This window comes from Dermacentor variabilis, chromosome 2 (assembly GCF_050947875.1).
Source record: "Dermacentor variabilis isolate Ectoservices chromosome 2, ASM5094787v1, whole genome shotgun sequence".
Classification (NCBI taxonomy): domain Eukaryota; kingdom Metazoa; phylum Arthropoda; class Arachnida; order Ixodida; family Ixodidae; genus Dermacentor; species Dermacentor variabilis.
In genome coordinates this window covers 75,769,632-75,796,151 of record NC_134569.1, presented here as the reverse complement: position 1 = coordinate 75,796,151, position 26,520 = coordinate 75,769,632, and the positions used below count along the sequence as shown (strand labels likewise).

General features: G+C 44.3%; 1 protein-coding gene across 1 annotated transcript in view; it reads left to right on the top strand.

Annotated features, from left to right (window-relative positions):
- Nucleotides 1-26,520, top strand: part of LOC142572112 (prostatic acid phosphatase-like) — a 46,556-nt gene that overhangs the window by 1,801 nt on the left and 18,235 nt on the right. The window contains exons 3-6 of the mRNA XM_075680981.1: nt 3,917-3,997; nt 5,703-5,855; nt 7,703-7,801; nt 23,237-23,326. Coding sequence (XP_075537096.1) covers nt 3,917-3,997; nt 5,703-5,855; nt 7,703-7,801; nt 23,237-23,326 — 423 coding nt within the window. The remainder of the gene's footprint in view (nt 1-3,916; nt 3,998-5,702; nt 5,856-7,702; nt 7,802-23,236; nt 23,327-26,520) is intronic.

Here is a 26,520-nt window from a genome sequence, read left to right as displayed (position 1 = left end):
TAGCATACATATGCTCTTTCCTTCAACTACCAAAGGTCGACACTTTACTGCGTTCAGTCTACAGAGTAGCCGCCGGACTTCCTACATGAGCAAGCAACGAAAGACTGATGCAATTAGGACTCCATAACGCCATCACTGAAATTATGGAAGCGCAGAGAGCGGCACAGTGGTGGAGGTTGTCAAGCACACAGCAAGGGCATGAGATCCTACAACTCCTGAATCTGCCCCCCACACAGGAACCACCAAGAGAGTGAAAATTCCGAGAGACATTAGGAACAAACTGCTCATTCCACCACCCCCGAAGAACATGGGAGAACACAACAAGGGACGCCAACGTGCACGCGTGGAATCCCTTAAGAAGACTCTAGCAGCCAAACCAGCCGTGTATGTGGACACCTCACCTATGCAATAGCGGCTGTGGATGGAACGGCGCAGATTCTGCCAACCGAGGAAATCGCAGCGAGGTCTATCCTCGAAGCGGAAGAGGCCACCATTGTTAGTGTAACAGCAGTCGCAGGGACGCCCTTCAGTGGCAGCGATCAAAAGCTTCAGATCGGGCCAAGTAAGCCAAACCACAGCAGAAAAACTACAGAGGCCGGAGACAAACATCGGGCTTCTCTGGGTCCCGAGCCACAAGGGAAACACCGGCAACGAAGCTGCCCACGCACAACTCGTGCAACTACCAACCGGGCTGAGGGGCAGCCTCCTCCGGAAAATTTTGAAACACTGTCACTAAGTTACGGAGATCGCCTCCATCGGCAAAGACGGGAACGGCAGATTTACCCGCCTCCGTGTAGCGGCCTAAACAGACAACAGGCTGTGGCCTTGCGCCGAGCTCAAACGCGCAGTGTGCTCAGCCCCAGGAGACTAGCGGCCATCCTGATGGATGACAGCGTCTCAGCATGTACGTTTTGCAGCTTAGCACAGGCTGCACAGGATCACATTCTATGGGGATGCGACCGCCACCCGCCCCCAAAAGAGCTCCTGCGGCTAACCTCCTCACTTGAGGAATTGGAGAAAGCGTTGAGAAGTGGTCGACCAAGAATCACAGGTCAGGCTGGCGGAATGGACGGCGACAGCTGCGGCCCCCTGGGCCCCGACCTAGCCTCCCCCCATGACCTGGCTCCCCCTTCCCCTTCCCTACTATTTAATAAAGTTGTTTCCTCCTCCTCCTCCACCTTCTCAATCAAGCAAGCAGGCATCAGCCTACGCTCAAGCAACGTTCTGCCGGAAGGCCAGGAATCGCCTAGAAATATTTATTTAAAATGTGGAAGAGCAGAGGGAAGACGTGCTCCATCATGAACTGTGTGAATTGTGACTAAGACTTGTATATGGTGGGATGAGACAGATGATTCAATGCTACATCCTCCCCACACAACTAACATACTCGAGCAACTTCAACAGAAGGCGAGCAATCGATCAGCCACTTGCAACATATATTTGTCCATGCGTGCGCAAATACATTTTAATCTGTGCTGCAAGTAATCGGAAAACCTTTCCCAAGTTATATTATTGGTGCTAGTGACAAGAATTACGCGGTCGAAACCAATCGCCATGGTTGGAGCAGGTAGCAAACAGGTTTTTTCTAAGCTTTCACACTTATTAGTAAGCTTGCACACTATTAAGCTTGCAGCACGGACAGAATGGAAAAATGAAAGGTTTACAGTGAGTGCAGTATTCAACTGCAACTCATCTTTCTCATCATGCATAAATATTTTCAGTCATCATCAGTGCACATCGCATCTTTGTCATGCTAGCTTGAGCTTTCTCAAAAGTGGTGGAGGCGACCTGGCCACATGGGTGTATTATAAAAGGTGCCAGGTGTACGGTTTTAAATGAGAGACATGCACTATCTGTCCTGTGGAACGATGATCGGAAGGAGTATGAACAGGTGAGACGCGATAATTAACAGGAGATGTATGCCCACTAATCTCGTAAGGTGCACTGAAATTACAGAAATTTGTCGCACAAGCTGGGAGTGTGCACAATACTTACACTGACTCTGAAGCTTTGGCCAACATCTTGTGTCATCTGTGCACTCCCTGCTCACTGTGGTGGCTAAAAGAGTGGCTGTCTGATCCATGCCTGCGGCTGCCTTGGCCATTGTAAACAAGCGAGCAAACACCTCAGAAGGCACTCAATGGCAGGCACTGTCACCTGAGTAAATATGGTGGCGCCCGTGGGTGTGGAGCTGTTATAGGTCTACATATACTCATAGAATAATGTGGCACAGGAGTGAAAACTACAGCTGGCATCAGCCAGTCAGGATGCAAACACAGGTGTTTCCATGCTGTGTGTCTTCCATGTTGCAGCAATGTTGGCATCATCTAAATTTTCTTGGAACAGCCTCAAGTATCAGTGCTGTTCGCTTCCTCTTAGAAGACCAATTGCTTCAAGGCAGAGTGTATATTGTCACAGGTGCTAGCGAGGGCACAGTAGTCTCAGAATAAATACAAGGTCTGCAACTGCTTAATGACATCTGAGACTTGTATGACACCACAAAGAACCAGACGAGGAATTAGTCTGTGTAGAAGACATAGATGGCGCTAACAATGGCATGTGTACTGCCATTGTAATCTTGAAGGCAGGCCGGATTACAACAGTGCTAAGAAAGACACAAACACAGCAGCAGCATCAAGCTTTCACTTTTCATGTTTGCCTTTACTGATCATGTATGTTTCTTGTACAGTATGTGTGGCTGTCAGGATCAAAGTTCATTGCCTCATATAGCTGTTTTACATTTGTGCTTGTAATGAAGGTTGTATGAAGGAGTGCCAATCATATTACAGCTGGTGCAGTAATCAAGTAGTAATATGTGCATGTTATTTTTTTGCTGTATAGCTTTCTAGAAGTTACGCTTGTCACGCCACCATATTTTTTCTCTTGAAGGGCCCCTCACCAGGTCTGGCCATTTTGAGCAGACAAGCGCAGAGCATACATTGCGCGATAATGATTGTGTCTGCAAAGTATTGCATCGCTACATGCCACGGAAAGATATGAAATTTCAAACCGAACGCCGTTTTTCCTTCTCCTTGCGGCTGCCACCCTCCAAGCCGGAGGATGACATACTCATGTCCCTGCGCCTACATACTCAGGTCCGCAGTGGTGACACGCGACTTCGTGAATTATTTGAGGCATCATCTATTATTTGTGGGATCTGTTGCTTTAATTGACGAATTGAAGGTTAGAGAAATAATAAAACACACAAACGGAATGTCTGCATGTTTTTTGCTTTACTTTGCACCAAAGCAAGAGAGATGTACTTCCGCTACGCCTGCTTGTTCCCACGGTCGTGTGGTCACGTACGGAGGTACTGAAAATATGCCATTTTCACGTGATCTTGCTCTGTGATCTGCTTGTTCTGCCTCAATATTCGTGTAGCACTGAATTATACCACTAGTCATGTGTCCTTGTGCACAGTGCGCAAAATCGTGTGCTGTGCGAAACGATAACAGCTCACGCGCAACAACACCAGTTGGAAGTGCGTATCGCTGAAAAAAAAAAAGCGAGGAGAAAAAGGAAAGTGAAAGCAGGGCCCGTGACGTATGTGTCATGCGATCCTCAAGGTGCAGCATGGGTGAACACAGGGAAGGAATTTCACTTATGGAGGCTAGCAACGCCACCTAGACGAATTTCCTCTAGGTGGCGTTGAGACTAGACGGGGTGAGTGGAGAGAGTCTCGCTATGCAGTGGAGCCCGCCTGCTGAAATCATGGGTTCGCATCACTGAAATATTTTTATCTCGGCTATTAATGAGCCGATTTGAAAAATTTTTTTGCGGCAGAACGCTCCCTAGAGGACACGTAACAACATCCAGCATATAATCAAAATCTGCTATGGGGCTTGGTGAGGAGCCCTTTAATGCAAAATAGTTCAATGTATTCACTCTGCAATGTGTTCTTATTTATTGCCAACAGATTGGATGTCTGCAGCATTATATTCTGGGAAGCCATCTGAGGTCACGTTATGCACACTTCCTTACTGGAAATCCTCATGAGGTAATTGTGCAAAGCAATATTTTCCACTACTATTTCACTGGCAATGTAGTGTGCATTGTTGAAAAGTAAATAGAGGTTTTGCATAAAAATGAGAAACTCATTGCATGAAGGCCGATGTTCATATCCCCCAATCATTTTTCATCTGACAGATCATTCAGTATATGCTGCACAAAGCAAAATGTGGACAAGACAAAGGAATTCAATACATGTCGCACTTAAAACATGTTGCATCCTCTTGCTTTGTCCGTATCTTGTTTTGCGCATCATGTGCAGTGAACTGTTACCAAGTTGTGAACCTAATTTTCAACTGACGTTTCCACTCCAGAAGCCGGAACATGTGCATTGCATACTCATACATTTTGTGGGAATAAACACACACATTAGTCCTAGGATATTTGCACTGTGTCAGTTCGTATGTATGTTTCCATATTGACAAAGTTTCAGGGGCAAATCAAAACGAATATGCTCACCTGGTAACAGCTTGGAAAGAAAAGTTTAATGATTAGTAACCAGTCTTTGACTTTCAAAAGGTAATTTGTAGCATGCATTTATCCTTTTTACATTTGCTGTTTAAAGCCAATCACTCACGTATGGGCTGCGTGAGCATCCATGGTGTATCTGTGTAGTGACATAGAATAACCTTATGCATTGCTTTGGTGAAAGGTAGTGAAATTGAAAACTGTTATAATGACAAGTGACATTCATTACTTGCCATGTTTTGCCCAAAATCTTGTTTTACTTGCTTTGGAATCTGGACAGTATATATATGCATTTGTGTTTACAGTGTGCTAACTGTGAGCATCACCTGTTCTTCTATGATCATGGACATTTATCTGTGCTTATTTATTTGTTTATTTGGTACATACTGCTAGCCTTAACGAAGGCTTTGGCAGGGAAGGGTACATTCATAAAATGGAAAAATACATCATTCACACAGAGTTCAATGATAATAGTTTACAAGAGGTCTTGGCTTTGGTTTAAAAACAAGCTTATTCACACACACGTACAGCAATATAGAGAATGTACATTCTTGGTGACAATAGAACACAATGTAAAAACCACAGTTCATCACGTAGCAATAAAGATATGGTCAGACGGCTTAGACAAAAAAGGATCGAGGGTCGTACAATCAACAACCTCTTGTGGTAACAGATTCCATTCTCTGATAGCTTGTGGGAAGTATGAGTACCTGAAAGTGTCATTGTGAAATCTATACTCAGATAATTGTTTATTGGGCTTTGTTCTTGAAATTCTAGCATTAGAGTGTACTAAATACTTGTTTTTGTCTATTTTTAGAGCATTGCTCTGGAGAATGAACAGGAATTTTAGTCTGAGATATCTAGCACGATCGCTAATTGTTGGGAGTCCGGCTAAGCGTAACGGTTCAGTTGGGGAATCATGACGATGGTATTTATTATAAGTGAATCTGGCTGCTCTTGTTTGTACGCTCTCTAACTTCGCTATGGCACATTTAGTGTTTGGGAACCAGCATAAGGCGTCCTATTCTATAACGGAGTGAATGAATGACGTGTGCGCGAGTAGTTTGCTATTGGGTGAAGCGTATCTGAGGGACCATTTGAGGGAAAAAAGCGCTGAGAATGATTTTGTTGCTACGTATAACACATGTTTGTTCCATTTTAGATCAGAAGAAATAATGATACCTAAATGCTTGTATTTATATTTATGATACCTTATGCTTGCTTAGCTGCGAGTCTGGAGCTCAAACAAGGACCGCTGCCTGGCAAGTGCCCAGTGCCACCTGGCTGGATTCTCAGTGCCTTCTGCAGACTGGGCCTGGAACAAGACCTTCCACTGGCAACCTGTTCCTATACATACGCGTCCAGCTTTTGAAGATGGGGTAGGCACATTGTTTGAATGATCCTTTGCACAGGCATGTAAAATAATGGAAACCGAGGAACTCAACTTTTTGTTAGTTTAAACAATGTGAAGGCGATAGTCAAAGAAGCTCAGGAAAGCAAACAAGGAATAGAGAAATAAAAGTGGACAAGAAGACCAACTTGCCACTGGGAGGAGCCAAACACTCATCTTTAGCATTATGTGTGCAGTGTTGTACTGATTGTTCTTACACATTATATCTGCCATGCTGTGCCAAATAAGAGAATGAATTGGTAGTAATTTCACACAAACTGCAGGAAATTTAAAGGTAGAGCATTGCACTGGGAATAATTTGGCAAAAATTCCGAGCACTTCCCTGTTAGCTTAATATTTTAACAGCCTGTGCATTCCTGCAGGCAGTGGAGCTGCGTGATCACTAAAGCTGTGATACTCCTCACGCACGAGTGGAAGACACAAAGACAATGCAGTGAACACTTAACAGCCATTTGCTGTAGAACATTGTAACATGGGACATCAACTCATTCTGAAATCTTTCAGAGAGCCTTTAAAGGCTTAACCAGCTTGGTGGCTATGCTGCTGCACTGCTGAGCTCGAGGTCATGGCTTTGATTCGAGCCGTGGCAGCTGCATTTGAATGGGGGCAGAAGGCTTGGGAACTTAGATTTAGGCACATGTTAAAGAACCCTAGGTAGTCAAAATTATCCGGAGTTCCCCACTACGGTGTGCCCGAGATCAAATGACAGTTTTGGCATGTAAAGCCCCAGAACTTAGTTAATTTCAGAGGCTCAGCATATGCACAGGGGCAATGAGGAGGTGAATGTGCGAAACTACACACCCTTCTCATACACAAAAGCTAAGAGAGATTTCTCCTTACAAGTTCGCCTGCCAAAAGACTATGGTTCTGCATTGTGTTGACAGGTAAACATCGGACACACAAAGCAAGGTTCTGTCTTGTCTTTGTCTCTCCTCATACCCCTTTTTTTTCCCTCTTTCCTCATAGTGGAGTAGCAGACTAGAGGACTGTTGCCTCAGTTTAACCTCTATGGGTTTCCTCCTTCTTTCTAGCTCTTCTCCATTGCTAGTTTAAAATCGTCGCTAAAGGCAACATTAGCTCAAGCAAAAGTGATAGATTAGCCCTCTGATGTGTCCAAAATGTCACTTTCACTGATAATGGAGTTTTCGTAAGCAGGAAAATGATGTACATTTGGTACGAGATTGGTCATGTCACTGTGCTAATATGGTACCAGTTCCCATGATGTAACACATTTCATTTATAGTTGCTCACCAGGTGGCGAGAATTAACCTGGGGTATCCCACTACCGCAAGCCTTAAAATCAGATTGTTGTTTTGGCACATGAAACCCCAGAATTTATTTATGATTAGTAAACTATAGCAGTTCATTTAAAGTTGTGCTCAATTTAATTGGTAAATAAATGGACTTTGGACAGCATTATTAATGTTTTCTACAGAACAACTCACTGGTGTCTTCAAATTGCTCTGTTGGCGTTTTCTGTAGGAATATGATAACCTTTCTGTGGGTGCATGTGGGAGGTAGCACATCCAGTAAAGTATTGCCTCCGTGATCATCGACACAACTATGCAAGAGATCCCATTTGTCGTGAACTCTTTGAATGTCAGCAGAATTGTGTGGTGCCATCATTCGGGATTTTTTCTGCAACTAAATCATTTCTTGGCATGAGATGAGCTTCATGAGGTTTATAGAAGCTGCCTAATAACTTAGATTGGCTTAGTGTTGGTTTTTCTTGTTCCCTTAAACCTCATAATTTCTATCTGTTGCATTAATGAGTTGTGTGCTGAAAAGGAAGAAACCTTTTTTGCTGCTCTGCAGATGCTTGTTCCAGGAGAAGCTTATTGCCCTGAAGCTGACGCAGAAGAGGAGCGTGTGAAGAATTCTCCTGAAGGGCAGGCTTTCCTCAAAAAATATCATGTATGTTGTACTTTTGTCTTGCTAGCTTCTGGATGCATCTTATCAGTAACAGGAAAATTTTTTTATTTTTTATTTTATTTATTCAACATTGATTTAGACACAGTGAAGGTCTTGGATGGCAAGGCTAAAGGCAGTACATTGTCTGCCTGACTAAGGCCCTGTCACCCATACATTGCTCAACAGTGCGGTAGCATATAACATACAGATAGTATACACATATATCAATAGCGTGGATTAAACATACGTAGCATACATTGCAAACATACGTGCATTAAATTCAACAATCACTATACAACTTTCCAAGTAGAGATAGTTTAGGATCAACAGAGTAATATGAACACGAAAAAAACTTTATATATTTACAAGCACAAAATGAAACGCACTTAAAATAATTGTACGTAAAACACACAAAAACCAATTAGCACAATGTCAATCAGAAAGGGAAAGCAAATATTTTTTCATGGCACTTTTAAAGCAGTTTAATGATCTGAAGTTCTGCGCTATAGTGATCGTGTTAGGATGTGCATTTATGAAGGATGGGACTAAGTATGCTAGTTGTTTTCTACCGTAGTTCGTCCTGCAAAATGGAACTCTAATATGGTCATGCCTGAAATTGTATTGGGTGTAGCTTGAGAGATGGTTTTGATAAAGAATGAGTGAATTTTTCACGAGTTCGCCTCGTATGTATATAGCGAGCTTAAGTTCGTACAGTTGATTAATTTTTAAAAGTGCATGCTTTGTGAAAAAAGGTGCCGTGTGATCGCGGAGTCCAAGGTTCTCAACACAGCGAACTGCTTGTTTTTGGAGACATATCAATCGATCCAAGTTTGATTGGAATGTCAACAATACCAACAGGCAATAACTAAGATGAGACTGAATTAAAGCATAATACAGACGGCGTTTCAACCAAGTAGGAACAAGGTATCTAATTTTACACAATATGCCTATTGACCTACAAATGCTAGAATGAATCTTCGTTACATGAGGTGTAAAACTCAGGTTCTCATCAAAAAGCACACCTAAAAATTTAAAAGCTGAAGTCCGCTCGATTACACAACTATTGAACTTTACACAAAAAGCACAGTCATCAGGCCTATTTCTAGGCTTAAAAACCACATATTTTGTTTTATTGACGTTTAACTGCAGGTGGTTTGCTGATAACCAAACTAAAAGTTGATCTAACTAATTATTAGCTGTAATTTCTAGCACTCGTCGACTGTCACCTGTGTCACCAAAATGTGTGCTTCTTGTAGAGTTTGTGTTATAATTGACATGTGTTCACACTTTAATTATGGTAGGCTTTGCCCTCTAGACTGCTGCAGTTTGGTTTGTACTCTCACATAGTTCAAGAAGAGTGTTTGCTCTGCATTAGGAATTTGTATTGGTTGTGAAATGTTTCGTGAAATAACCTTAAGCTTAGGCACTGCTTTTTACATGTCATCTTGAGCACTGCTGAGAGCGTGCTTCTTCTGCTGCTTAAGTGTACTTCTTCACAGTATCAAAGGCTTTATGTGCAGCCTACGAGGCATCTGCATCTCTTCTCTAAAGCTTGTAAAACAGTTATGCTTGATGTTTACACTGTGTTATTTTTGCCGTGCCTTCTCTATGCGGGTGTTTGTTTACCACAGTGGCTAAGTGAACAAGTGCTAGCTATTTCTCACTAACATATTAAGTTGAGGGTGCGTGTTTTCTCAGCAGCCTGGAAATGCAGGAGAACTCTATCTCATTGTGGTGTAATTGAAGTGAGATGGCACCATGGATTAATATATACAGGAGAGTGTGACAAATTTGGCCATTCCAGAAAGAGACAAGGACACGGTGCAAACATATTGGAAACCATTATTTCTTAGGAAACAATTCTAACCAAGGAAACCGAACAACAAAGTAATCTCACACACCATAAATTCTATACGCTCGTGAAAAACTACCAGAACCAGCTGTAGCCATAGAGCAAACTAGACCTTAACTATGTACTGTTCTTCAATTCGACTAAGTGAGTAACAAGTAGCCACTAGAAATCGAAAGTTCTAACCATCGCCAGTAGTCTCGAACGTGAGCCCAGTGTGGCGTAAGACGTTAGCCTGCATGGTTCTGACGCAGCGCAGGCATTGAATTCCATTGTAAGTGGTGGGTTTGTGGTTCTTTGCCGAGACAAGACTCAGGATGCATTCCTGGCCATTCGGGCGTTGTGCCACTGATGTGGCCAGGCGATTGCCTTCGTGGCAGTAGGCAGTGGCCGGTGATAGATGCGTGGGGCTGGACTCGGCCTGTGAGTGATGCCACAGCAATGTAGCCGAGGCTCAGGATATGGATCCTCTGCCAGCCATCTCCATGTTGTCCCATCTCTGATTTGGATCCCAGAAGCGGCTCTTTCCTGTTTTCAGAGCATAGTTGGAGATACGTCTGTCCTGTTCCAAATACTTTTCAGCAATCCCCCACACAGTAGCCTTTGCCTTTTTTCTTCCTCTTCATTCACGCTTCATGCATCATGTGTCCCAGTTCCTTTCTTTTTTCTATCTGTTTAATAAATGCTCCCAATTTCGTTTCATCGGCCGGCAGTGGCGTCTTCTTCATATGGACCTTCATGCCTTTTCCGTCGCATGTGTTTAGCCCTGTCACTCATTAACAAACTGATCTTATAAGTGTTCCCTTTTGACGCGGTGTCACCACTTGTTGTACAGATGGCGAAACTCGGCGTTACTCTGTGCCAGCTGCTATATTTGGCAAGTTTCCTTCACTGCTGTGTCACCAGCCACAGTAGCAGCGTCAGCTGTCAGCTTTAGCTCCCACTGCAGACGCTTGTGCTGTATGTTGCTTGTCCCATATCAGTGTGCATTAATCTTTTGTCTGCTGCTTCATCTCGTGCTGCAGTTGCTCACATGTCGATGTTTGCTTGCCACGATCATCCTGGGCATATTTTCTCACTCGACAACTGCTAAATGAATTTGAATGCATTTACGAAGTAAGCTGGTGAATTCCAATCCACACAAACTATTCACATGAAGCTCACTATATTCACTCCATAGCTATTTGCACTATTAGTAGCAAACAAACCATTGGGGATATCTAGGCTCTTGCTAGATTTTTGCACTGGATATCATGGCACAATGATTATTTGAAAAGACAAGTATTGGTATACCTGCACCCCGCAGGTATACCCGTACCGCAGGGGCGTCTGCATCAGCAGCTGTTTGGTGCATTGCGACACCACATACCCAAGCATATGAGGATTGGACCCTCCCTCGTGTAGCCATGCGTGGCTTAGCCGTGTCTGGGGAAAGGGGGATCCTCAAGGTTGAGCCGATGCCGGCTGTTCGGACTTTTAAGGTACCCCAGCAGAACCAACACACCTCTTTGGCCTCTGCTTCACATAGACGGCATCTACAGTCTGGCCCACCTGAAGGAAATCGGCAGTTGCCTTTTCCTGTCCTCCTCTCCGACCTTCATCTTTCTCTCTTGCCTTGTCATCTTTCCTGTCCTCTCTTCACTTCTCACTTCCGAATTTCCCAGCGGCAAGGGTTAACCTTGTGTGCCTAGCCAGTCTTGGTTATGCTGTATTTGGTTATTGCAGCGATGTATAGCTGGTGTTGGCAGGGCTTTCCTTGCAGGAACTTCTGTCATGTCTCCCTGATGGGCTCCATGGTGGGTGGTCACTGCCCCCGGTGGCAGTGACCCCCCCCCCCCCCCCCCCGCCTTCCTTCCGGCAGCTGGAGCTAACGCTGCTGCACTGCCCCAGTGCCCCAGCGAAAGGGACCATCAACATCTGGGTTGGTAGCCTCAAAGGTCTCATCTGCCAAAACGAGGCCTTTACGCCAAATGCAGCGCTCGCAAGAGCACATGCCCAGTGCCTCACGAAAGGCGATGGATACAACCAGCCAGACGGCGCCACCAGCATCGCTGCCGAAAACCCCATCTATGCGTAAACCCTATGCGTAAATATATCTCCATCTATCCATCTATCCAAATCCATCTATCTAAACTCCCTGATCGCCCTCCAGCTCCATGCTCAGAAGCAATCTGCTGAAACTGGTATCATTTGGGGAGAACCAAGTAACAGTAACCTGCACTGTACTATGAACACCACCCGCAGCATTGTCTCGGATGATGATTTGTTTGAGCTGACTGAGTCTGAACTCTTGGAGCACTTCAGTGAGCAGCATATTATCAATGTCAGAAGAATTAAGATGAGGCGGGATGGCAAAGAAATCGAGACTAAGCGCCCGATACTCACCTTCGGCTCAAGTGTCCTGCCCGAGTCCATCGAGGCGAAGTACATCAAGCTTCACGTAAGACCACACGTGCCAAATTCCCTCCCAACGTTTTAAATGCTAGCATTTCGACCGCAGTTCACAGGGCTGCCAAGGCCACCAAATTTGTGCGAAATCCAGTATCTATGAACACATCTCTGAATCTTGCGAGAACTTTCTCCACTGTGTAAACTGATGGGGAGCACGCCGCATACTCACAGTCATGCCCATCCTGGGAAAAAAAAAATTGTGACGATAAAAGTAAGAGAGAATATTTCATTCAAACAAGCACACAGGCTGGTATCCTACCTGCCAAAGAACAGCTTTGCCGAAGTGGCGTGTCTGGGGGCAGCACCACAACGGCCCCCAGTGGCAGTGACCCCCCCCCCCCCACCTTCCGGCAGCTGGAGCTAACGCTGCTGTGCTGCCCCAGCACCCCAGCGGAAGGGACCATCAACCTCTGGGTTGGTAGCCTCAAAGGTCTCATCTGCCAAGACAAGGCCTTTAAAAGCCAAATGCAGCGCTCGCAGGAGTGCATGTCCAGTGCCTCAAAAAAGGTAATGGATACAACAACCAGCCAGGTGGCGCCGCCAGCGCCTAAGGAGGGGTGAGAATCTCGCGATTGCTCAAAAAAAGACCAAACTCCCGTCACGGCGCCTGGAAAGTGCCCATGAGCTAATCTTCCTCTCTCAAACATGCAGCGCAAGAAGCATTTATTATGATGAAGTCACAAATATTACAATGGAATGTTAGAGGACTTCTTCATAACCTTGACGATATTAGAGAACTCCTTTACAAACATAGCCCAAAGTTGCTGTGTGTTCAAGAGACACATCTGAAACCTAAAAACACCAACTTTCTTCGCAATTGCACCATCTTCCAAAAAGACCATGATGAGGCTAACGCCTCCAGCGGTGTAGCAATAGTTGCCAACAAGTCTGTAGCTTGTCAACAGGCCGCCCTTCAGATGCCCCTTGAGGCAGTGTCAGTTTGAGCAATCCTTTTTAATAAACTGGTCACTGTATGTTCTATATCTATACCCCCTACCTATCATCCTAGAAAAAGCAATTTCTATAACCTCGTTGATTAGCTTCCGGACCCATACATACTCTTGGAATATTTTTATGCCCATAACACAATGTCGGGAAACTCGCAATGCGAGAGTTCGATTAATTGAAAGTTTTATTCTGAACTCTAGTGCTTGCCTCTTTAAAAAGATGGAGCCGACCTGTTACAGTGTCCAACATAACAATTATTCATCGATAGATCTAGCAATTGGCTCTTCTTCTCTTCTGCCTCACTTGGAATGGAACATCATCAAAAAACTTTATGGGAGTGACCGCTTTGCTGTAACTTTAAATCGGATAACTCTGCATGAAAATCCTCCCCATATCCCTCACTGGAAATTAGCATTGGTTACCTAGGTGCTTTCTAATGAGTCTACTTATGTACCACAAGATTTGATAAACGATTTTAATATAGATGGTGCTGTCGTACATTTTACCACTTTTATTATTGATGCAGCCGAAAAGGTCATCCTGCAAATGAATGGTGTTTCACTTACAAGACATGTTCCTTAATGAAACGAAAACTGTAGGGAGGCACGAAAGAGGCAGAATAAGGCATGGGGCATACTGCGCAAATCGCTAAATTCCGACAATCTAATTCGATTTAAAAGAAGTTAAATCATAGGGAAGACGGACGCGACGTCAGGCAGAGAGAGAAAGCTGGGCGATGTTCCTCTCGGGTATTAATTCATACACGCGGGAGGCAAAAGTGTGGAATGGCTTAAAAAAACTGAAAAGGCAACAAATCCATCAGTTGCCTCTGGTGAACGACCAAGGGCATACCTTGCAAGACCAGGCACTCCCTTGGGGAGCACTTTGAGCGTGTGTCGAGCTCAATTCATTATTCTCAATCCTTCCTTAAATATAAACAAATAGAAAAATTTAAGCCATTCGTACATAAATGCAAACAGAACGAATCATATAACTGACCTTTCAGTATTGCCGAGTTGAGAGCTGCCTTGATAGCATGCAATAGCTCTGCACCGGGACCTGACAGAGTCATGTATGACATGATCAAAAGCTTACACACTGACACACAAGTTACACTGCTTGTACTTTTCAACACTATTTGGGCTGCTGGATACCTTCCATACACATGGAAAGAAGTGATTGTGGTGCCTGTTTTGAAGCAGGGTAAAGGCCCTTCTTTGGTGGCAAGTTATCGCCCGATAGCTCTTACAAGTTGCCTGTGTAAGCTTTTTGAAAAATGATTAATTGTAGACACATACATTTTCTTGAACTCAACAATATGCTTGATCCCTATCAGTGTGGCTTCAGAGAAGGGCAGTTCACAACTGATCATCTTGTGCGCGTTGAAGGATACATTCGCAATGCATTTCTACATAAACAGTTTTTCCTATCAATATTCCTCGATATGGAGAAGGTGTATGACACAACGTGGCATTACAGAATCTTGCAAGACTTGTGGGGAATGGGCATCCATGGAAATATGCTAAACATAATAGAAGGCTATTTGTCGAATCGTATCTTCCCCCTGAAAATTGGCATCATATTGTTGCGATGTTCTATACAAGAAACTGCTGTATCCCAGGGAGGCATGCTTAGCTGCACATTCTTTATCACACGAGACTTCGTACGTTTAACGCCGGAGACCAGGTAATGATCCTCAAATCTGCAAGAAAGAACAAGCTTGAAATTCACTGGGATGGACCCATTAAAGTGTTGCACCAACTTTCAGATACTAACTATGCTCTGAAAGTGCCCGGTTGCAGGAAGGAGGTGAGGATATACCACTGCAATTTGATGAAGCCGTACGTAGAGCGGGTGGAGTCGTTAACTTTACCATCAAGGAGCAGGATGACACTAGTACTGAGTTTAATGAGTATGAGGCGACCACCAACTCTGAAATCGGCCTGGAAGAAGTGGTAAAACATTCGGTAAGCTCACACGCTCTTAGACCCGAGCAGCTAGATGAGCTAAGAGGTCTGTTAGAGGAATATCTCGATAGATTCAGCGATCGGCCAGGTAGAACCGAACTATTAACGCATGAAATAGAACTGACATCAACCGGACCTGTAAGATCAAAGCCTTACAGGGTGTCTCCACGACAGAGAGAAATTATGGAGGCAGAGATACAGTGCATGCTAGAATCGGGAGTTATTGAGCCCACCGAGAGTGACTACACGTCACCACTAATACTTGTAGAAACCCCTAATAAGGACCGTTGTCCATGTGTTGACTACAGGAAGTTAAATGCCATCACTAGGCATCAGCTGTACCCGATACACAACATTGAGGAAAGAAATGATATAGTTAGCGCTGCTAAATACATTACAACTATAGAGCTCGTTCAGTGATACTGGCAAGTTCCTCTTTCAGAAAGTGCCAGCCGCTACGCCCCATTTATTTCACTTGTAGGCACTTTTCACCCTCTCGCCCTCGGCTTCGGGGTGAAGAACATGCCATTTAGCTTCTCTAAATTAATGCATATTGTCCTAAAAGATTTGCAGGAGTTGGCCTTGCCATATCTTGATGATGTAGCAATTTCTCGACAGCTGGAAACAGCACGTATATCGCACTTCAAACAGGTGTTCTCACGGTTGAGGGAAGCATGCTTAACGATGAAGGCAGAAAAGTGTATGTTTGGCTGTTCGCAAGTTACTTATCTGGGCCATGTTGTCGGCCAGGGCAGGAGACGGCCGACCAAGCTGAAAATAGCTACAATTGGAGATTTTTCACAGCCGCGCACAAAAACAGACATTCGTTCATTTTTGGGACTCGTTGGGTACTATCAACGGTACATTCCGAATTACTCGCAAATGGCGGACGCCCTCCGAAAGGGAGCACAGAGTAGTGTGCACTGGAATAAGGACAAGGAGAATGCTTTCGAAGGTGTGAAAGCGCTATTGGTTTCTCATCCTGTGCTTCGCGCACCAGACTACACAAAGGAATTCATAGTTCAGTGCGGCTCAAGTGGCAGGGGTATGGGCGTGGTACTTAGTCAGGTCGGCGACGATAATGAGGAACATCCTATCCTCTATGCGAGCCATAAACTAACTGTAAGTGAACAGGTACATTCTTTCAGAGAAGGAATGCGTCTGTTCACAACAGTACAACTTCTCCTTTAGATATAAGAAGAGAAATTTGCATAGCAATGCAAATGGTTTGAGCAGGTTAATTTGAATTCTGCGTTGAGGGATCCCGACTACATTTTCTTGTTATTGTTAATTTTGTTAAGCCAAGAAGATCCCCTCTCATTTAGTAGGGCTCCATCCATGATTTCTGAATTTGTCAGCATGAAATTCCATCAATAATTGGCATAGTGAAATGCAGCATCTGTTGTTTCTGCACTTATGTTGCCTTTGAAGCCTGGCGGGTCCAAAGTGAGATCCAAGATACGTCATCTTTGCGCAGAGCCATGTTGTGGGCTTTGCTATGCAGTTGCCTGTCATTGTTAGATGTTTTGGGGCAGTGTCAAGCCAAGTCATCCCCCCCTTGCCTCCAGCTATTCTCTTCCTGCCCAGCGGTTATCAGCATTGGCCAGTCGAGATTTTCCGGGGCATAGAGGAGCTGTTACGATCGGCCTGCGGGGGTAGTGTCCTTCGAACCTTTCCCAGCCCGCTGCGATGAGTCGCTTTGTAAAGCCAACAATGCACCTCCTTTGGACAGCCCAACGGCATCAGCAAGGCTAGCCACATTTGGCGGACCGAGTATTGTTAGTTGGTTTGCTGTCGCCTTCACGGTTTACTTGGAGCAAGAGATCTCCTGGAAAAGGGTGTTTTGCGGTGCTTTCTCGCGGACCCCAGAAATCGTCACAGTCGATTGACAGACACAGCGGCTAACTGCAGAGTCAGCTCTAGAATCAAGAGGTGCCATCTTGGGTCAAGCGTACCAACCTCTCTCTACGAGGACCCTCTCCGCTCGGTGTGTTCAGTGAAACCAAAGTGCGGAAGTGAGTGTGTGAACCCTGCCCCTTAAAGGCTGGTTGACTAAGACTACGACGACTTTGGACGCTCCCATTGGACGCAGATTGAACGGCAGTTTTCCCTTACTTAGGGATCTAGGGAGGACAGATGGTTTTTAAGCAGCCGTTTTCGACTGCTTGGGTTGCTTCCTTTCCAGTCATACTAGACTGATGAAATGTATCTCCTGTCTTCATGTAGATATTGTAAATAAATCCTGTACTCCTAGTTTTCGATGAGAGCAAGCTCCTCCCTTCAACAACGTGCTTAGCGTGGATGAGTCGGACGACAGCATGGGCCAGCTACCCCTTATTGCATGTCCGACCCCAACTCTTACAATACAAGGAGAGGCTGACCATCTTTCACGTCCTCCTGGAGTGTCTGGAAGCCGAATCTGAGCGAGACATTTTTCCCTAGCATGCTGGCAGCGCATTTCTCTTCATCCTGTAATGTTTCTTGGTCCAGAACCGTTCTTTAATACCAACACAGTCCAAGGTTTGCTGAAAGATGTTGTCTTACATGCTATTAGCCCCATACATTCGTAGTGCTTCCTCCCTTCAAAGGATGCCACTACGATCATAATATTGTATAGCACATGCCTCCAGGCCCTTGTGTTTCAAGGGCTCTGATGAGGCAGCAGTGCCCTAGCCAATTTTTCCAACTGACATATTTCACACATCGTATAATTTTTTCGCAGTGCACTTTAAGGCTCATAGTGCACGTCATTAGTCATCACCATAATCTTATTACACAAAGATTTTATACACTTTATGGCTATTTTAGGCCCCTTTACAGCCACGTCAAATCAACTTCATAGAACTCATCACTTTGCTGCGAAGTCACTAGCACTGGCATGGCGCTCTTTGACCATACCTGGCCCTTGCACCACTAATCAACACACATTCATTCATTGGTATACCTGCACCGTCGTCCGAAAACAAAACAGTTCATGGCTCTGCTAATCTACCAGTGAATGAGCTTAAAGAAACACTAAGGCAAATATTAAGTCAAGCTAAAATTATATATCAGTGCTGAAGAACATCTAAGGTGTCAATATTATTGCAAACAGAGATTTAGTAGCTGAGAAATTGAGGTAAATGCAGGACATGATTGGGGATTCCACCAGGACATTCGAGTACTAGCCCGATGATGAAGGCAGTCCCCATTATAATTATGTCAACCACTCGTAATAAAGACATCACAGTATAGCATAATAAGACAAAAAAGAAATGCTACTTGTCCATTTCTATTTGACTTTTAGAAAAGAAAAGTGCTCGATGATGGTTACCTTTGACAACAACGTGGGCGGTTGAAAGGTTTCGTTTTCTCCACTCTGCGCTGCCCGCACTTTCGCATTTCAGTAGTTTTGTTATTGTGCAGTACTGCATTGGTTTTGCTGGCTTGTGAAACTCGCACAAGCTGCAAGCAGCTGGAAATACCATGACTATGTAATGTCACGAGGTTCCAGGACTGTCCACGCCACTTGACCAAGAGCTGCTGCAGCAGCGAATCCAACACTTCGCCTTGGCTCGGTTTCTCAGTGGCCATGCGTTTACATTTTGCGCAGAAAACCGTAGCGCCATCTGTCGGGCACTGTTTTACTCACTAATGGCACTAAAGGTTTATTTAGCTGTATGCAACGTCACCACTCCCCTATTGGGGCCGATCGATTTGAATGGCACTACAGGTATGTGCACTTTTCAGGCGCAGTTTTCTCGTTAACTAAGTCATTTCTTGGCACGAAACAAGCGCCGAGAGGTTTCTGGAATGGTATTTTAACAGTCCACATCGACTTATTATTTGCCTTTAGTGACCCTTTAACAATGTGGCCGTGGCTGTACCACCCGCCCCCTTGGCGATAGCAGCCAGCGCTGCTTTTCCGTCACTGAAAGGGGGCCCATCGACCCAACCCTCATAAATACCTAAGAAAGTGGATGGGAACACAGCGCCGCAGTAGCTAAATTGGTAGAGCATCGCACACATAATGTGAAGATGTGGGATCATTCCCCATCTGCGGCAAGTTGTTTCTTCATCCATTTTCAATTCCATTAATTTATAATTTCTTTAATTGAATTAGTAAGTCCAAGTAATTTCTCCTGTGTTTTCCTTGGTGTCTGTTTGTTGGCTTCTTAGGATATGATTAATAAAAATCGGGCCCCTTGATTAGCCCCCTTCCTTCCCGTTCACAACTTGGGGTAGTGATAGAAAGCGCATCCTGAACCTTTACAAGAGCCTCATTCGAACATGCTTAGATTACAGGGCCATAGTTTATCAATCAGCTACTCCTAGCGCATTGAAGATGCTGGATCCTGTCCATCACCAAGGTATCTGCCTGGCGACCAGTGCCTTCAGGACAAGTCCCGTAGAGAGTCTCTATGTTGAAGCTAACGAGTGGGCACTTCATCTTCAGAGGTCGTGCTGAAGTTTTATGTACTTTCTGAAGGTAAATGCAAACCACGAACATTTCTCTTACGTAAGTGTAAGCAACATGACATCTGAAACTTTATTTAATAGTCAACCAGCAGTTAAAGAACCCTTCTCACCGTGTGCAGAAACTTAGTCAAGAATTGGATGTTCCACTTCTTGAAAACCCTCTAATGGCTCCTGTCAAGCTATGTCCGCCATGGCAATGGTAGCTTGTTGAGTGTGATACTTCATTTGTTGAAATAACAAAGAACGCTCCCCAGGTACACATTCAAAGGCACTTTCTTGAACTTAAGTCTAAGTACTTTTGCCAAGAATTTTGCACAGATGCCTCAAAGTCTCATGCCAGCATTTCGTATTTCAGCCATCAGCCCATCATTTTCAGAACGTTAATGTCCTGCACCCAGAAACAAGCATATTCACTGCTGAGGCATATGCTGTACTGACAGCTATTAAACATATCAGGAAAACAAAACTGCAAAAGGCTATTATATTCACAGACTCTCTTAGTGCCATAATATCTCTGTCACTCGAGAAACACAACAATCCTGTACTCAATGAGCTATATTCACTCCTGTGCACAGCATATACATCTAATCAGCACGTCGTAGTATGTTGGGTACTTGGGCACAGAGGCATTGAGGGCAACATGCTTGCAGACAAAATTGCCACATCTATTGCCATGAACGCTGGTAACTCTTCCGTAAGTATCCCAGCCCCACAGCTAAAGCCATTCTTGCACAAAAAACTTCGAAGGCATTGGCAACAGAAGTGGGACACTAATACCTCCAGTAAACTTCATTTAATCAAGCCACAGTTAGGAAATTTGCCACCAGTAACAAAAATACCGTGAATTGAGGTCCTTTTCTGCGCTTTAGGATAGGTCATATATATGGCACACACTCTTATCTATTGACCAATAGTGAACCTCGCATTTGCTGTAGATGTGGTGAGACACTAACTGTCCTGCATGTCTTGCTGGAGTGTAGAGAAATGGAAGCTGAAAGGAAAAACACTTCCCTCTAGCCTACTGCTTGGTGCTGACCCGTTTTTTGACAGAAAATCAGTTTTTAACTTTCTGCAAGATGTGAGTTTATAGAAAGGTATAGGCCCAAGAATTTCGTAGCACAGTATCTTGCCAGGAGCTGCTGCTGCGATAGTAACATATTGTAGAGCATGTGCCTACAGGCCCTTGCATTTAATGGCCTCATTGAGGCAATAGTGCTATTGGCATTTACGGTGTATATTTTAGTATCTCATTCCATCAAAGCATATCTTTTAGATTCATAGCACATCTGACAAGTCATTGTGACTATATTCAAAACTTTTGGTAACGAAATCCCGCAACAACGAAACATTTTTGTATCCCCGGCGAATGCCCATAGGATTCAATGCATTTCATACCTCCCGGCAACGAAAAGTCGCTGTACTTCAATCCCGCATCAACGAAATTTGCCAGAACGTAACTCCGCTATTACCTACTCGTGTAAGGCTAGCAGGCTCCAAAATGTGCACACATATGCGATTGTTTTGCACTAAAATTGCTTAAAATACCACCACATTACACTTGTATGGAAGCCGCCATTTTTGTTCACAAAAACAACCAAGCGTCGGAAGCGATTAGTGTGCTAGAAACATGGCCTAGCCGCCATCTTGTTTGTTGATCGCCCGTTTGAAGCGGCACGTATGTTGCTACCGACATGTGATGATGGCTTTTGCACGCCTACTAGACAAGATTGTAGATTGTTGTTCGAAACGCGCCTTCAGTTTGCGTTTCCCGCTGCTGATGACTCAGCGAGACCTAGGCCAATCACATGAGATGAAACTGAATGCAAAATGAATGTGCGTTTTGAACAAAAATCACAGATCGTGGCAGTGCACTGCGTAATGTGCACTTTAGGGGGAAAAATGCTGCAAAAACGAGGAAATCCACGTCCCACCGACATGGAGTTGTTTACGGTACTTGAGCTGGCGGTCGCAGCATATGGAGTGTCACGCATCGGGCCATGATTGAAGAATCATCTGGGAATACACATCCTTTGCTTCAAGAACGTTGGTTTTGGTGCCGCCTGACAGGTATCGCGTACGGATTTGGCGCCAGACGTAGATTTGCGCGAAAGGGCCGTTATCTTGATCGTTTGTCTTCAGGTACACGAGATACGATCACTTTTGCGCTCATTACCATACGCATCGGCACCTACGGGCAACAACGTGCGCTGGAGAAATGCTGATGCATGCGCTGTTTCTCTGCATCTGGTGCCAAGTTATGCAAAATCTTGCAAAGGTGATCGCATCTCTGAAAGCAATTGACTGAGAAATACTGCGCCATGGCAGTACTGCCACTGCTGGTTGACACATGCAGCGCACTTCGTACTGTCAGCAATGCGGTTCTATATCCTTGAGCGAAGCTTGCCAAAGTAGGCTAATGGAGTTTTGACAGTAAATTCTTGTTCTGCGATGCATTACCTATCTGTGCTGTCTGTTTTCGCAACAACGAAATTCTCGCAAAAGCGAATTCTTTCGCGTTCCCCGCTGATTTCATTATTGTGAGATTCAACTGTATTTTAATAGATATATATTTATTTTACTACTGTTTTTTAGGCCCTTATACAGCCACGTTACATTGTTATAGCCAACCACGATGCCATTTGTAATTAATTGCATCATTGACTGCATTACAACATTGCTTGGCACTCCTTGGCCATGATTGGCCCTTGCACCATAAAACACTACATATTCTCATCATCAACAATCTAAAACCATTACATGTGTGATGAGAAACCATCTTTAAGTTCAAGAAAACAGGAGAAAATCATTGTGCACCAGCCAAAGACTTGAACCACAACTGAAATGATGGTGTACCACGACAACTGCATAGCATGACCACTGCTCTAGACAAGTCGGTATCAAATGAAAGCAATCAATTTATGTTTACAGCACTTCTCATACAAATCGGCAATGCACAAAGTGCTTTTGCAATCAGACTAACACGAACCTTCATGCTTTTTTCTCGTCTGCTTGTCTGTTTACGTGGCGCCCTTCGGCCACGTAAGCAGCTCTTTTCAAGCTGGTCGTCTAATGTCCAATTTTGAAGCCATGTGGCAGGCTGTATTTGTGTTAACAGCCTAGAAAAGAGGAGGGCAGAAGCACTAGTGAAGGCCACTTGTGGGGAGGATGAGTAGCAGAGGCAGAGAGCGCAGCAGTGGGCTGCACATGCTGTGGGTGAGCAAGTTTGCAGCATCATTGAGAGAACAGAGCAAATGGATTGGCAATTGGCTGACCTGCATAACTTACACTGCGGCATTATATTCATGGGCAACTTTCCGTGGCAGTGAAGGAAAAACTACAGGGGCGAAGCCATTGTACGTGTGTTACTGCACCAAGTATTCTGGCATCGTCTGACAGTGCATTTGTTTTCTTGGAGCAGATACTAAATCAGCATAGCTTCCACATGTGACAGTTTCGTATTTGTCCAATTGCAGAAGATAAAAGCAGAAAAATAGGTTAAAATTAACTCTGAGTGATCCACTTTGTCTTATTTTGCTGTTGTAAATAAGATGCTTGTCTCCTCTTCCTGAGATTTAACTCACAGGGTTGAGAATGGAGCCTTTCTTCAGGGGTGCTCTTACTGATGCACACTTTGTCTGTATAGCTTTGCCTTCATTGCAACAGAAAGTTTTCCATGCGCTTAACATATTACTGTTTTGTTTTCAGAATTTTTGTGCTACCACACAGCCATAGAAACATTGATTATAATCTTATACGCTTTTTCAGAAACTTTATGAAACACTAACTGAAAAAACTGGCAGCATTATTGCAGACTGGAATGATGCTGGGTACGTATACGACGCTCTTCTGATTGAGGTAAGAGCCAAATTTTGCTTTAATTTTCTTCAGCATGTGGCAGACTATAAAGGGTGTCCCAGCTATCATGCATTGCATTCTTTAAAAAGGACAGGCCGTTATACGTGAAGATAACCAAGTGCATATTGTTCAGTCAGGCAGAGTAGCCGGCAGTAGTCATTCTTACTGATGCCATTCAATTTAGTTGCAATTAGCTAATTGTTTAATTACTGCTCTGAAGGCTGGGCTGTCAAAGAAAAATTTGTAGGAAATTGAAAGAAACTTAAAGCTGGCTTGTTTTAAACCAGGTACTTTTTGCCCGTTTAGGTTTTCCGGCTGATAAAGAAAGCACGTAAAAAATCAAAAATTTCAGGTGACTAATCGTCCGCTCGCTTAAAAAAACAGCACCCTCAAACAAGCTCCGCAATAGTTACTGGCTGAGCTGGTGCTTTATCTGGTGCATCCCGCATGCCACAGCACGGCGCCTTGGTGTTCCGATAACTGGTGTTTGGTGCGTTGTGGAAAAACTGTGCTCGCTGAATCCTGTGGAGCATGTCTGCAATCGCTGCATCTTGATGCGGGCAGACATTTTTAGTCTCGTAATATTTTTCATTTCTAGTGGGCTTCCTTATCAGCCGGAAAAAGTAAACAGGCAAACAGTACCTGGCTGAGAACATGCCAATCTCAAGTGTCTTCAAGTTTCCTCCATATTTTTCATTGACAGCACACCATTCAGAGCAGTAATTAAAAATTTGATAATTGATATTAATTAATAAATTTAATTACATCAAAAAGATAACTGGCAGGTACTATACTCAACTGTAAACAATATTCACTTGGTTATCTTCACATAGAATGGCCAGTCTTTTCTAAAAGCGCAATGCATGATAGCTGGGACACACTGTATAAGGCAGTTCAAGTGTGTGAGATCATAACACCATCATTTAATCCTCAACTCTGGCTAAATATATGTGACATGCGCAAGTGCATGCACCACTGAAAATTGTTCTATCAAGCACAGCACATGCTATTCTGCCAAAATGCTGGAGTCTGGCATTACTATGAAAGCAAAACTTTCTTTGTGGAGCAGGGAGCATTTTTGTAGCGTGTTGGTCGAGCCATATAGAAAGAAATTTCAACAAGAGCGGACACTCCCATAGAGCCCAGTGGCCTAATTGACTGTTGCGCACCAAGTGGATGGTATTAACACCTTCTGGTTTCGGTTTTGGGCGCATGCATTTTGAACGCCAGTTGGTACAGGCAACGCCGGCTATGCTGATCGGCGTGTCATTTTTTTTTTTTCGCTTCTGCTGAATTACGCGCGGCCTTGGCGCGGAATAGTTTTATTATTTAGTAAAAATGATGGCGAACATTCTTTACAAGCCTCCACCGAATCTGTGTCACGTGCAATTTCATAAAAGAATGCAAGACGTCTTCTGAAACGATGAAATGTTTATTTTGCACTATATAAACGCTCATTCCGGGCTTCTTGTGCATTCATCCAAAGTTGTGGCACCAGGTAAGCAGCAGTTGTTGCCGTACGAAGCTCCACCGGATGCCATCATCTAAAAATAGTCAATTACAAGCATGTATCATTTTGGTATATTGACGTAACAGAAATATTGCGTGTAGAGGTGAAACGTGCGTAAGTGCTGAATGAGCGGCATTGCAGATAAATTCACTTTTACATACATTTCGTAGCAAATAGACTCCTCCCAAGCAATGCCATAAAATCTGAAGAAAACATCCGATTTTCAAGCATCCCTCCCTTCATTATTTCCTGCAGTGTAAGAGCACAAATACACGGGTGACTGCGCGTTTTGAAAACGACTTGGCCTCCGTCGACGCGATGATACGCCAAGTACACAGAGGTGACTACAACACTAGCTCTCAGCCAGACCATGTTACACGCTCGCAGAATGCCTTCTAGTCGTACTCAGAACAGATTCGTGGGTGCGAAGCCTGTTTTCAGTCACTCAGAAGACAGAAATGTCAAGTTCTTGAGCTCCTCGGCATTATTTGTTACGCGTACTGCTGGTGCAAGCAACACACTCACGTGTTATCACTCTCGGCAAACGCTGGCCGCGTTTTCGACAAGCGCAAGTACTGAAATAAGGTATATATTGTTGCAATGCCATAAAAAGTGTCACGAACTTGTCCCACTAAAGTTCAGTACATGCAAAACTAACTCGCCACAGCTGGCTTGTTTTTTTGCTAACAGCTTCACAACCCCAGGCGCGGCGAGCATGCCTCAAAGGTATCCCAAAAAATTACGAAATGAATTACAATAATTTTTGCGGTCAGAGAGTGCATCACGAACTTCTCCCAGTAAGATTCAGTACACGTGAAATTAAACTGTGGCACACAGCCGAGCTGCTTTTCACTAACTGCGCCACTACGTCGAGCGCAGCCACTGTGCTTGAAAAGTACCCCAAAAAGTAACGAAATTAGTTGCAATAATGTCTGGGGTCAGAGAAAGCGCCAAAACGTGTTCCGGTAAGATTGAGTACACGCGAAAATGCGTCACACGACCGAGGTGCTTTTCGTCACAAAGCCAGGTACAGTGAGCTTGCCCAAAAGCTACCGAAGTAAGTTATAATAATGCTTGGGCTCACCAAAAGCGTGCCAAACATCTCCCAGTATGAGTAATTAACTCAAATTAACTAGGCCTGGACGGCGGAGCTGTTTTTCGATAACTGTGTCACTATATAGGTTCTGTTTTGTGCATTTGTTCAGTTTTGTGCATTTGACAGTCGCGACGCACTTCAAGCACATTTAGTGCTTAATGTGCGTCGCGACTGTCACATGAAGTTCCTCACCTTGCTGTAGTCCAGTAGTGCAGCGGTGCCGTGTCGAAATGCAGATGGAACGCAAGAAAATGCTGGAAGCCCGACAAACGGTCTACATCAAAAAGAGACAGGTCACTGAGCAGGCGAGCTTCACATGCGCAGCCAGCCTCGCTCGCTTCGGGGGCATGTCTGGCGAATGTCGCATGCATGTGGCACGTCTGGCGTGCCGCTAGCTTGTTGCTACGTGATGCAAGAAAAATGAGTCGCGAAGTATGTGCTCATTTACACGCAAAACTTTTTAGTTTTAGCGCGAAAGAATAAAAAAAGATAAAACGTGTGTAAGTTGATTTCACATTCTTTTTTCCTGATGCTCGCTTCAACTAATGGATGGAGTTGACACTAGGCATGATGTGTTTCCTGTTGCCA